The sequence below is a fragment of the Falco naumanni genome, chromosome 1, assembly GCF_017639655.2.
Source record: "Falco naumanni isolate bFalNau1 chromosome 1, bFalNau1.pat, whole genome shotgun sequence".
Classification (NCBI taxonomy): domain Eukaryota; kingdom Metazoa; phylum Chordata; class Aves; order Falconiformes; family Falconidae; genus Falco; species Falco naumanni.
In genome coordinates this window covers 5,103,237-5,116,477 of record NC_054054.1, presented here as the reverse complement: position 1 = coordinate 5,116,477, position 13,241 = coordinate 5,103,237, and the positions used below count along the sequence as shown (strand labels likewise).

Sequence of the window (13,241 nt, the reverse complement as noted above, 5' to 3'; positions counted from 1 at the left end):
ACCATGTATTATTAGCTACATTTGTATAATCGGATGAGGGTAACTCTTCTATACTTGCAGGGGCTTGTATTTTCTCTCAAATTGCAGTGATAGATGTATTCACCAAACGAAGTACTCTATAGGCAGTTATCTTCATGATCTGTGACAGCATACTTATATTTGCTCCTGAATCACTGAAGTCGGTAGATCATGCTGCTGTTTTTGCTGGAAGTGGGAAGAGGCCTCCAAAAGCAGACTGCTGAAATCCTGGCCTCACTCGTGTTAGGTGTAAATTTTCAGTTGCAGTCAACTCTTCATACTCTATAGGGGAACTGTCTGGTTTGCAGATGAACTGTGGCACAAGAATAGGCACATCCATCCTTCGCAGGATTGGTTTTGTCATTGACTGTAGTGCTGCACCATGACAGCTTGAAATTACCAAGATGTGTTATGTGGGACCCAAGGACCCGAACTACCTCTGAAGCAAGTTTGGGTGTCTCAGCAGCACGCTCTAAGTCAAAGGGATTAGCTTTTCCATGGCACAGGTTGCCATTATCTAGACCGCTGTATTAACAAGGCTTCCTGTTGTCTCGGTGAGTGACTGAAACTCAGTAGGACCAGGTTCTTGGAGGAATTTTTTAATGCAAAGTTAAAATATATTGGCTCACTTGAAACCACTACATTTGTAAATACAGTCAGCAGGAGAAATGAAATTTCTCGGTTGGGTTTGTGGGTTTTTTTCCCCAGTTTTGGTTGTTCTTAATTGTTTTACAGGCACTAACTGGGGTGGTGTGCTTTTCATTTATGGAAATACTGTTTGAAATTTGTCCCGTTTTCTTTCATTTTTAGTGAAGACATCTATCTTAAATATGTCAGTGTGTAATTAAGGTAGTACTAAAATACTGCTGGCTTCGTAGCACCATAATTTCAGAAGTAACTCAGCTAATCATCATACGTTTGACTATGATTACATTGTGCATTGCAACCATATGAGTTAAAATCATATGATAGATGTCATTTTATAGCTTCCACTTTGAAAAATGTGGATAGAGTGGTAAATTGCCAGTTTGTGCAACTGCAGCTCTGAAGTATGGTTTTGTTCTACGTTGTACAAAGAGTTTTCATGTAAGCTAGAAATTCTCAATTTAAGGAATCTCTGTGGCTGAATTACTTCTATTGGGAATTGGGAGTCCTCTTATCACACAGGAGCCTTGAAGAGAGACTTAAAGGATATGAACATGCCTGAAACCCTTTCCAGTTACCTAAGGGTATCATGACTCTCAGCTGAACTTTAATCTACTCTGCATTTAGACAGTAAAAATACTTTTCATCTTGTATGCTTGATATTAATGTGCATGTTACCAGCTGCACCAAAAGGAGGTATTGACAAAAAATGTGGTATTTCCAATCAGTTCTATTGATGTAGATTTTTTTTCCTGACTGTAAAAACAAAATAAAATCTAGTGAGTAGGGTGTAAAAGTGAACATCTTGCACCTATCTGATGATAAAGCATCACTTCACTAATGAAGAGAGTGAGAGTGACTGAGGTGGAATTTGTTCTGCATGGTGTTCTGATCTAGTTGTTACCTCTTTTATTTTTTATACTATGTTGTCTTTAAACATAACTTGAGTGCTGCATTTTGTGGTGTTTTTCATATTTCACTGCTTCCTAACAGGAATTTCTACATGATGCAGTTATAGGTTATTTGATTGTATTGATTTGCCACTAGTTTGTTTTAAAAATACACATTTCGGCAATTACTCCTGCAGATAAAGGAGCACTTTAGTTTGATATGCCAGTAACTGCTGAAGTGGCAAAGCTAGCATATACGCAGCTCTAAAAAGAAAAAGTAAATCTACTGCTTAGAGTGGGCTCCTCTAATCCAGTGTTCCCTGTGGCTGTAGACTTGGCAGTCTGTCTCAGCAAACCCTCCAGAAGATATTTTTGTCTACAGAGAAAATGTTTGGAAGAGCTTTGGTTTTCAGTAATCTACCATATATGGGAGGGATTTTTTAGCGTTTGATGTTAATTCTGTACCACATGTTAGGAAAGAATATTCAACAGCATAAAGCAATGAAACGTGTTTGCAAAGGCAAAGAAAGAGATGTAAGATATAGGGGAGGTTTTCAGAAGTACCAAAGGTACTTTGGCTTACAGTTCTTTTGGTGTTCAAATGCTGTCATAATTTAAAAATAGTAGTCCAGTAGAATGTGTGCCTTTTTTAAACTCAGCAATCATCAACAGAATAGTATTTCAGACTATACATAGGAGTTCCCATCCACAGGTCTTCAGGTACTTTACAGATTTGATAAACATCATTAACTTGGTGAGACATTTTGAGAAATTTAAGTCAGAAAACCTGAGCTGCCCATGAAGCTTACATCAGATTAAAACACATGATAAATGTGCTTACTGTTCATACTACACATGTACATGTGTAGCTGATGTTGGGGGAAAGCTAATACAAAGAATGGATGCAAGCTAATATGCTAAAACAGATTCTTAGTGTCCATCCATAAATATTTTGGCTGAGTTTGACTCAGATAATTCTTGATAAATGCATCTAATTTTAAAAGTATTAAACAAGTTAGCTGTTTCCATTAGATGAAGCACATGAAGAGCATCTGAGTGAAAAAGAATGCAGTTCTGGAAGACAGAAAATATTTTGTGGTTGTTAAAATTATTAATGAAAGTCACCACATGGATTAATCTCTTACATTTTGTCTGCGAGACAAGAATAGAAAATCTTGGGTCCCTGCAGAGTTCCTGAATAGATTGTGAAGACACTTTTGGATCACTAAAGCAGATGAGGTGGGCTTGAGTGTTTCAGGCATTCTACAAAAAATTTACTTTGTTGATCATTATTTGTTGTAGTTTAGCAGCAGCAAAGAACCAAGTATAATAGTAGGTTCACGTGTGTAGTCAGTGTTAGGTTAGGTGATAAAAGGTGGTCTGCACACCCATGAAGGGGCTTGGAGCACCAGCGGCAGGAGAAGCTCAGACAGTAGCCTGCCCTGCCATGCCACTGCCAGGCCCACAGCAGCAGCCAGCAGAGGCCCATCTCCACAAGCCTGGAGGAGCACAGGGGCGCAAGAGCGGGCAGGAACCCAGATTAAGGACCCCCAAGGACCTGAGGGGAGACACAAGGGCCTCTCTTGTCCAAGCCCCTTCCAGGACTGTCCCAGGACATCCTCAGCCCTGGGGTCCAGTCATGGGACGAATGGCAGACTGAGGCCGGTTGCTGGAGGAGCACACTTTGTGCATGTGTGCGTGTATATTCGTACTGGTGGACCTTCATCCTGCTCCGCCAGAGAGGGGAAGGGGGTGAGGCCATTGTGCCGTCTGTGTTAGTGCGAGTGCTCTGAGCGTCTCTGATCTGCGTGGCCAGCCATGTGTGTGTGAGGTATATACACGTGCTCTGGTGCACGTGTCTGCAGGGAGCACATCTCCAGACCTACTACTGGTTGGACCTGGGGACATAGGGAGGCAGCGGTTTTGCCTGTCTGGGATGTTTGGATCCAGCGCTATGTATTTGCCTCAGAAGGTCAGAATGCAAACAGAGAGTAAGAATCCCTGGTCTAAAGACTTCTAAACTGAATTTACTGTGCAGACAAAGGGGAAAATTATACCGTTCACAAGTACAGTGGCTAGAATAATGATCAGCAAACATCACGTTTGGGTGCCATTTCTCTTTGCTTATTAAAAATTTCCTGCCCCCTAGCTGCTGTGTCTCACCTCTTAGCAAGAGGTCACCATCCTTTCATCTTCGCCAACTTGGTTTATGCTGCTGCTTTTACTGATGCTCTGAAACACGCTTTTTAAAAAGTTAACAAAAAAAAAAAAACAACCCCAAAAAAACCCCAACAAACACCCCACGTTCCTAAATGAAAGTGGTGGTGGTTTGAATTGGCTTCATTCTGCTGTGGAGCAGGACCTGACCAACAGACTCACTTAGGGTGATGCTGTCTTTAATGGGAGCGGTTGGTGGGATTGTGGATTTAGGGGGAAGGGATTAAAGTACTTCTTTGTGGAGAGAAACAGAATTAAGGGAGGGAGAGAAAGAAGTGAGGAAAGGTGAGGAATGGAGAAAGGCTGAAGAGAAAAATTGTAGGAGGGGAATTGCCAAAGGGAGAGGCACTGAATGGTGAGCTAACAAGAGGAAGAGAGCATCCAGAGCCCCACCACAGGGAGCTTTAGCATACATACACAATTACACACATCCTCCTAGATGGAGGGCAAGCCACCACCTCACCTGTCTTTTCCAGTCAGTGGGTTGCTCTTTCTTTTTCTCTCTTTAAAGCTAAGTCTACAACATCGATCCTAGCGTTCAGGAGTTTGTCCCTATATGGCCCTTGCTCTGCAAGATACTGTCAGAAGCACATCTCACTAGATAATCCCCAGCTCCCCTTTCTCCTTCGTTTTCTGCGGTACCTGCTAAGGATGCTTATTTGTCTATTCATGATTTGATGGAAGTATGTAGGGCTTGCAAAAGAGTATCTAGGCACCAACCGTGCTAAGTCCTGATTTGTCCTGGACTTGCATTTTAGGCAGCTGTTTTGATTATGAATTAATTGCTTAATTTCATATTCTGTTATTGCCTGCAGACCTTAGCTGATTCAGGTCTCCTTCGCTTCAATGCTAAAACAGTACCTAGGAAGACAGAATTCTCGCTCCTGAAGAATTTGTCCTATCAAAAGCATAGAGAATTGTGCATATGTGTTTACATATTTGCACACATTTCATTTTTTATTTCATATGCATACATTTTGTATAGATTGTTTCACACATCCGCATTTGTTCCTTGAGTAAGAGCTGTAGGATATTAATTGCTTATAGTTTACAAGTGAAGTGAGCAGATGATCATTAATTCAGCCTGTCTTACTGTTTTTGAATTCTCAGTTCTCTAGACTTAGAGCTTTCTGGTGTTACGTGAACTTTAGAATCTGGGTGAATATAGTTAGTGTTTGCTGGAAATTTGATGGAGCTACAGAAAAGGAATACAGGCTGGAATAAGCCTCTTGAACTTCCAGCTGTATAAGGCCATGCAGACAAGGGAAGCAGTTTGAAAACTGCGTCTTTTGAGGCAGCATGCAGACTCTTCTGATCCTCATTCAGATATGATGCCTTTAACTTAATGGGAGCCTGGCCTCAACAAGGATTGGAAGATGGAATTCATCATGCATAAATATGTGCTTGCCCATACACATTCATAATTTATTAGAAATTTTGCATAACTCTGTATGGAGTATCTGTGCACTTATGTCTTATTTGAGTGCTAATCGACTCTCATCATTTTAGCTATCTTGAATGAAGCTATATCAAACAGGTCCACTAAGTATAAAACTGATTAAATTCAGTTACATTAAAAATTAATTTGAAGTAGAATTTCTTGACGTTCCAGTGATTAAATACTTGTAGTCAGTTTTCTCATTTTCTTCCTTTCCTGCCACTTCAGTTTCTCTGTCCTGAAATTCAGGAAGGTAACTCTTGAAAAAATACAAATAAAGTAATTGCTTTGTTTGATTAAAAAATGTGACAGTGTAACAAAATTATTTGTCTTTTAGCTTGTATTAGATAAAGTGTGCTGTCAAAGTCTGCTAATATTCAGATAAGAACAGAACCTCGATATCATCACGTTATCAAATCTCCTTGGAATTACTTCTGGTGTATGTTGGTGGCAGAGGGAGAGGGAATACAAGAATGGAAAATGTGATTTTAATTACCATTGCCATTCTATATTTATGTAAGCAAACTAAAACAAATGTGCAGATTTGATAGATGCTGTCATTGTTTCACATGTACACCGCTAATAATTAATTGCCAGCAGTGTATTGCTTTCGACTATTGCTGACTGAAATGATTTGGCCTTTTGCCTTGGCACTTGGGATTGGCAATGAGTCTTTGGAACCACTTACACCTGAGGCAGTGGCTCTGATGTTTGCCAACGTTAACAACTATTTAATGCGTATCCTGCAAGACCTGTGGCCAGAGGGCTCTGCTATTTCAGGGGAATATTGGAATGAGCAAAGACCGTAGCAGGAGCTCACTCCTCTGTCATCACATGTCTCTGGCTCAAATTACTGCTGTCATAGGAAATATTTTCTACTAACAGTTGCAGGGCTTCCTTAAGCATAATTTTATAAAAATCCCTGTCATAGGATACAGATATAAAAATAAGGCCTCTATCATAATCGTGATTCTTCTTGACTTCAGTGGGGCCCTGTATGAAATTTCAGTAATATCAAAAAAAAAGAAAATCAAAGTAATTATTATAGTGAAGAGCAGAAAAATCTTCTAATTAAATATAATCAAGAAGAATATTTATTAACTTGCTTTTACAGTTACTATAGAGTTGCTGAAAAGCTAAGTTGTGGGAAAGATACCTTCTAATAATAACACAGTATTTATAAAACAGAATGACAGCTCCAAATGGGTGAGAAGCAGAGACTAAGGAAAGAAAGGAGTCATGCACAATCCAGGAGAAAGGGTTTTTTTTTCCATTCCTGTTTGTTTGGAGTGATTTTAGATTGCTAGTCGTTCCCTCGGGATGTTACTGGGTTCCAGACATACATTTTGTAATCTTCCATTAGATAAAATAGAAGGGGGGGAGGGAGAACAAGGATGTTCCACCAAAACAACAAAAGAATTGTGCCATCCTTAGTAATTTTGTTTCTTGAGCTTAAAGGATCCAAAAGACTGAACAAAAGCACTTTGTCAGCTGATGAAACATAAGCTTAGTTTATGAATGATGTCTTTCTAATGCATACAATGAAATGATTTTACGGTGCAGATTATTGATTAATATTACTCTGGAATGCTTAATCCTTCATCTTGATTCCTTGTTTTTACTAATTAGCTATAATTAAGCAGTCGTTCAGGTAACAGGATCTATATATTTCCCTAGTGGATTAAGTATTAAATATTATTTTCTGTGAGGTTTATTGTTTAAAGCTTTTGAAATTCTATGTGCTCTGCTAATCTGCGAAACTCGCAAATTTACATGTTCCTGCAGCAGTTCCCTAACTGCATGCTAATTTTCATGTATGTTTGATGTATCTCACACTGTGATATGTTGCATGTGCTTGCTCCCTTTGTCTGGGGCTGCTGTCTGTTATCGTTTTGTGCTTCCAGATAGCGGCGGGTGTGCTCGCAAACGTGCTGCAATGTCTGTCACATTAACAGCTGTGAAGAGAGTTCAGAGTTCTCCAAACCTATTGGCCTCAGGTATTGAGATATTACTCCTGTGAGTAAAAAAAAACCAACAAAACAAAACAGTGAGATATTACTCCTGAATATTATTCCTGAATTCTGTACTGTTATGCATTCCTGCAATATTGCTCTGCAAGGAGAAGGGTAACCGTAATTTTTGTTCCACTGGCAAGTCTCTGACTTCTACAGTGCTCTTGAAAAGGTAGTCTTGATATCTCTCTGCCTATGCTTTGCAGCCATTAATGAAAAAAATTAGGAAGACTTGGGAAAAATTAGTTATTTATAAATTAATTTTGCCTTTGACATGTATTTTGGGTCTCACGTCCCCTGTTTTTTCTCAAGATAACATAGCATGAAAAACTAGGTTTTGCTTGTTACAAACTTTGTTTAGTGCAACTTGGAAAAAAAGGAAAAAAATCTGAATCCTGTAGTAAAAAGATTACCAGAAGCCAGATTAACTTGAAAAAAAATTATTTATCAACATATTTTCCTTAAAATGTTTAAAACAATAAAACCATGCAGATTATTCAGTAGACAGGCAGAAATGCTGCTTAGCAATACTCGTGTCTGGTGTTGAGAACTTAAATCTTAATGGGCATCAGCTGCCCAGGTTCACTGGTGAATTAAGTAGTTAGAGGTATAAATCAGTACAGAGTCTTGAGTGGTGTGGACTAATTTACGCCAATCTGAGCATGCAGTGTTCATACCGAACAAGTACAATACAGAAACCTGAATACAGAATGAGGCAGAAAATAATTGCAAGATAAAAATCTTGGTTTATAGATCTCTTAAAATATAAGACTAATCCCCAGGAATAAGAACTGTTAAAATTTATGAAGCAAATAAAATATTTGATTGCTAGTTTTTGTAGGGATAGTGTCAGGGTTGTTGGGATTACTTCACGTATGTAAATTTAAGAAAACATTGGGTTCTTATTTCTTAGGAGCTTTTCTAACAAATTTTTGTCATTTAAGCATGCAAAACAAGCCTCTTAATGTCTGCTGTTGCACTTAAAATTAGTGGTAAGGAGTGCTGTTAGTACTATAAATATTCTACATTAATAATATTTTAAATTTGTTTAGAGATTTCATGCCTGTAGTTTCTTTAGGAGAAAAAAACCACTAATATATCTACAAGTACTCAAAAAACCCACCAGAATTTCAAATCTGCTCTGTGCTGGCAGTATGTATGTATCAGTTTCTGTGTTTTGCTTTGAAGTGATGAAGAAAGCATCACACATTCTGGTGTGAAGGGGGAGAGAAAATCCTGACAGAACCTGTAGGCATCTTTCTTGGTTTTGAATTAAACCTTTCTAGTTCATCTTAAAGGAATGATACTTCTTTTGATACCTAGATTTTAGACAGTAGTATATCACAGTATTTACTGGGGAAAAAAAACACCACAGCAAATATTTGTTTATTATTGGCTGCCTGAAATAGCAGTGATTAAATAACAGTAACTGTCAGCACGCTACAACCTGTAGAAGTTGTACCATAAACATTACACAGCTATCTGTGGTCTAGTATTCCGGGGTGTGCTTAGGTAACAGGAGGGAATTAAGTAACTGAACAAAACGGCTCCTACATGTTTTTCAAGTTGTGTTATCATGGTTTTATTTCTAACACAAATTAATATTGGATGTTTCTTTTTCAGGGTCTGATTCTCAGTCTTCAGATTCAGGTAAATATAACTGTTATTTATGCATCAATGTAATACCATGTAAGTGGACGAATTATAACAATCTTCCATTATATTTGATTTTATTACTCCATACGTCCACATTCTTAAAGGAAAGCACCACTGAAATTGTAATAATAATTGCAAGCAGTTAAGACCGCAATTTCAGGTCTCATTTGAAAGCAGTATTTCCTATATCACAGTATATGTTGTCAGCAAATGAATTGTTGGGAGAATGCAGAGTGCTAATTTGCCACCTTTAGCTTCAGTGGCACTTGCTGTTTCATTTTTAGTCCCTTACTCAGCTTTGCAAGTTCTGCCCACCCCACGTAGCAGCCTGCTAACATAATGTGTTACTTTTCCCAGCCTCTTAAAATATTTTATCTTCAAATCTGTAACTTGTTGAGGAAGGATAGTATCTCCTTCAATGTTGGGCAATGCCTTGAGGGCTTTTCAGCTCTGAGGATAAAGACAAAACATAGTTGATTGGTTGGAAAATCAAGGTGTCATTCAGATTTGGAAATAAGATGCATTATTGGAACAACTAATCTGGTACCATGGTGAAATTTGGTGAAACTGCCGTGACAAACTGGCTTTACGTTAGCTGGAATGTTTTTCAAAATCGGACACAGCTGTGAAGTACAAGAACCTAATTTGTGAAAAATAGTTCAGCCTGCTTTATATGGGAGCTGAAGCACCAGTGTCTCAAAAGGACTCCCAAGGTTAAAATCCATAGTCTGTGTGAATGTTCTGGGGAGATACCAAACTGCTGCCAGCAGCATTGTCAGTGCTTGAGTTTTCTAAATTTTAAAGGTAAATGTTTTGTGAAGTGGCAGGATTAGCCCTGTTCGTGTAACTACCATGGTGATAACAGCAGCAACATCAGTTGCATAGTGGCTAAACTTTTCCACAGTTTAATAGCTGGGTTGCTATGATGATAGCAATATAAAGATCTACTAATCACAAAAAAAAAATGTTTCTTTTTTCGCCACAAAAGCTTGGAGATCTTACACTGATGGAAGTAGAGAGACACTGAATGGAGATGCTAGCAGTTCATCTCTTACAGCAAAAGGTTTTAGGAGTGTGCGGCCAAATCTACAAGATAAAAAATCACCAACTCAGGTAAAACCAAACACACCAAGTTTCATGCTTTGCCATTTGTGTGGGGGTTATTCTTGGGCATTAGCATCTGCAGACGGGACACCTCTATGGAACATTGTCCTGATGTCATCCAGATAGTGCGAATCATCTGTTCATACGGGTCATTACAAACTGGTTTACTGCACAGATGAAGTATACTCTGCACAGGATGCATGCCTCCAGGTTAATTACCAGAAATTGTGTTCAATGAACAAGACAGGCAGCTACATAAAAGTAGGTCATCCACAAATAAAAGCTTTCTAGGAGTGTTCCCAGACTTCAAAGAGTATTTATTAATATTTTACACTCAGAAAAATGCATCAGTCATCAAAATAATATCTGAGGATAAAGGTTCATTAATTATAAAATAGACAGCGTTTCTGCCAGTTTTGCAGAGTACAAAGAGAACACACTAAAAATTCCCACCTAACTTGGAAACATTTATCTGTCAAAAAAAGATCAACATACTGCTGTCAGTACTCTCTCTGTTACTATTTTAATTCAAAGGTTTAAGAGGCTCTGTGTGTTTTATGTATGTCTGTTACCTGTGAATAATAGCTTGTTATCTAAGATCATGGACTGCATTTTGGAAATTACTTACATATCTGAACAATTTCACAGTAATAATTCTTATTCAGTGAATAATTGTTTTTCTGAAAGAAAAGGGACTATTGTGGGCTCTCTTCTGATCCCAGTTTACTCTGAGCAAATGGAACATCTGGCTTTCTAAACATAAGCTGTACAGCCCTACACAGCAAAGGTGGTGGGAACCTGACCAGTTCAATTGTCCATTGAATTGAGCAATGTTGGGATGAAGCCCTTAAGTTGCTAGTTCCTTTATTTAAAGATAAAAGTCAAACCGAGTTATATCTCCTGCTAACATTTACTTTCTTTCTGTTTCTTCTTCAATGTTACTTTGCTCTGTGTGGATGCTTTTGGCAAATAAGGCACCTCTGCCACCCCCTAGAAAAGAAAGTTTTCGGAAAGCAAGAATTACTAATCACAAGAACAAAACTAATCTCCAGGCAGTAACAACTGGCCCAGCGAAACACCTTCCCACAGATACTGCCTATTACCCTAACGAGAAGTCCGTCCAGAAGACAATGTCTTCTCAGATATCTAACACAAGTGTCTCCTATGCACAAAAGATCATTAAACCACTGACCTCAGTCTCCAGTGCAGGCACAAGCACCGTAGCTGGTATTAGCACTACTCTCCATCACGGCCAAAGGCAACAGTCTCAAAAACGTAGGGTATCTACCCTGAAATTAACCCGGACACGTGACCCAGCGAGTAGGGTTCATTGTAATTCACAGCAACAGCTCAAGCCTGTTGAAGCACCAGTATTTCCACAAAGGCCTCTCTCACCTGCCTGTAGCCCCGGGCCTGAGATACACACAGCATCTCTGTCCATTCAGATAGCTCCCATCCCTGACAATAAAGCAGGGCCTGAAATCCAAGAACATCCACCTAGTATTTCTCCAGACACTTCAAAGATGTCTTCAAAGGATTTGGGACAAAAGTCTACAGTTCTTCCTTCTTCACAGGCTGCAGAATGCCATGTGGTATATTTAATTTTTCCATCTTTTATTTTAGATCATTCATGAATCACTTAATAACAGTCTGTTTAGTTATACTTACATTATCAAAGTTAGACTTTGTGTTTTTTGGGTAAAACTACCTGTCACATGGATCAAAACAGAACAGAACAAAACCTGGAGTTTTTGGAAGGGTGTTGCAAAATACCCTGAAAAGATTAACCCAGCTCTGAGCTGGAAAGTAGACTTCTCGGTTCCTCTGTGAGCACTTTCCGGAGTGCAAATGCACAATAAAAATAGTGAACTGTGGGTGATGCATCTGCTTAAGTAGCTCTTCCTGGAGGGGGCTGCATTAAAGCATTATGCTGCCATAGGTGCTGGAAGGATCAAGTATGGATAGAAGAGGATTGGATTGGGGGGCTTTCTACAGATGCAGCTCTGCTAGTTTGCTAGGGCCGCCAAAAAATAAGTTTTGTCAGTCGCTTCTTTCTGCAAAGGCTAGTTCCTGCTGTCTGCCCTGTGCAATAGTGGTTTTTAAAGAAAATGGGTTAATAAAAACTTTTGTCAGACACCTTTACGTGAAGGATCACAAGGCCCTAAGCTTTTAATTCCGTTTCCCCTATGCCTACTGAGACAAAAATTCTTTGTTAACTGTGGTGATCTCATCTAGGAGAAATGGAAGTATCAAGCACACGTATCAAGTGTCAAGTGTAGGATCAGAGTTGTCTGAGCAGGGTTTATCGCCATTGAGAAAGTTACCAGGTCTTCACTCTGGAAGCCCCAGGTAACTGCATTAGCTGTAGGATAGTTTTACAAGTCGTAGTAGTGAATTCCCCCTTTCAATTCCCAAGTAAAAATTTTGATCAGAACAAAGCTCTGTGAATTTATATGGTAACAATTTGCAATGCTTCTTTTGAATTCATTAACAAATGGGAGCACAGAAGAATTAATCACATTTGTCCTTCTCAAGATTAGAGACAAAGCTGTAATCTTAAACCCTCCTATTAGGCTACGCAAAATTTAGAACATTTTGAGAAAAACAAGTTGCTTTACCCTTGAGAACTGGTTTGCTGCTTAGTGATTGTTGTCAGGTAGAGCGAGTTGGTTCAACTCGAGGAAAAAAAAAAAAAGAGCCACAGCAAAGAAATCATGTCAGAAACGGTAATGAAAAAGGAGTAAGATCTTTTTCTGGTAGATAGGGGAGGTATGAAGATTATGGGAGGCAGGCTTGCAAGCCTTTAAACATGAGCATCAAGGGATATGGTCAGACAATATAACAGGTGTAGTTGTGGCCAGTACAACTTATGCATGTATGTTTTCACTTAAAAATAGTTTAGATTGTTAGCAATATTATGCATTATATATGCTCAAATAAATTTCTCAAACAGAAAGTAGTTTTATGACAGCTAACAAGAATTAGGGGAAATACCTTTTTTATGATCCGGAATAATACTCAAACTCTAATCAGAATAATGAAAAATAATTTCTCTTCCAGATAAACTTTTTATTTTTTAGAATTTTAAAAGTCAAAACATATGTTGCAATTTCATTTTATTTTAAAATCTGATCTAGTTTCACTCTGAGCTGGCAAAAGTCAGAAAAGTAGCTGCAACTTACGTGATTCTATAGGGTATTTTCTGCCTTCTCCTTGGTTTCAGTGCTTCAGTGTGTGGGAAGAATGATCAGAAATTTGGCA

General features: G+C 38.7%; 1 protein-coding gene across 7 annotated transcripts in view; it reads left to right on the top strand.

Moving 5' to 3' along the window:
- SORBS2 (sorbin and SH3 domain containing 2) overlaps positions 1–13,241 on the top strand; it is a 248,174-nt gene that overhangs the window by 162,432 nt on the left and 72,501 nt on the right. For 4 of the 7 annotated variants that reach the window (XM_040609116.1, XM_040608789.1, XM_040608698.1 and 1 more), the window contains 4 exons: positions 7,113–7,205; positions 8,844–8,870; positions 9,865–9,989; positions 10,955–11,572. In XM_040609116.1, coding sequence (XP_040465050.1) covers positions 7,113–7,205; positions 8,844–8,870; positions 9,865–9,989; positions 10,955–11,572 — 863 coding nt within the window. The remainder of the gene's footprint in view (positions 1–7,112; positions 7,206–8,843; positions 8,871–9,864; positions 9,990–10,954; positions 11,573–13,241) is intronic. The other 3 variants (XM_040609464.1, XM_040609210.1, XM_040608940.1) reach the window with 2 other exon arrangements.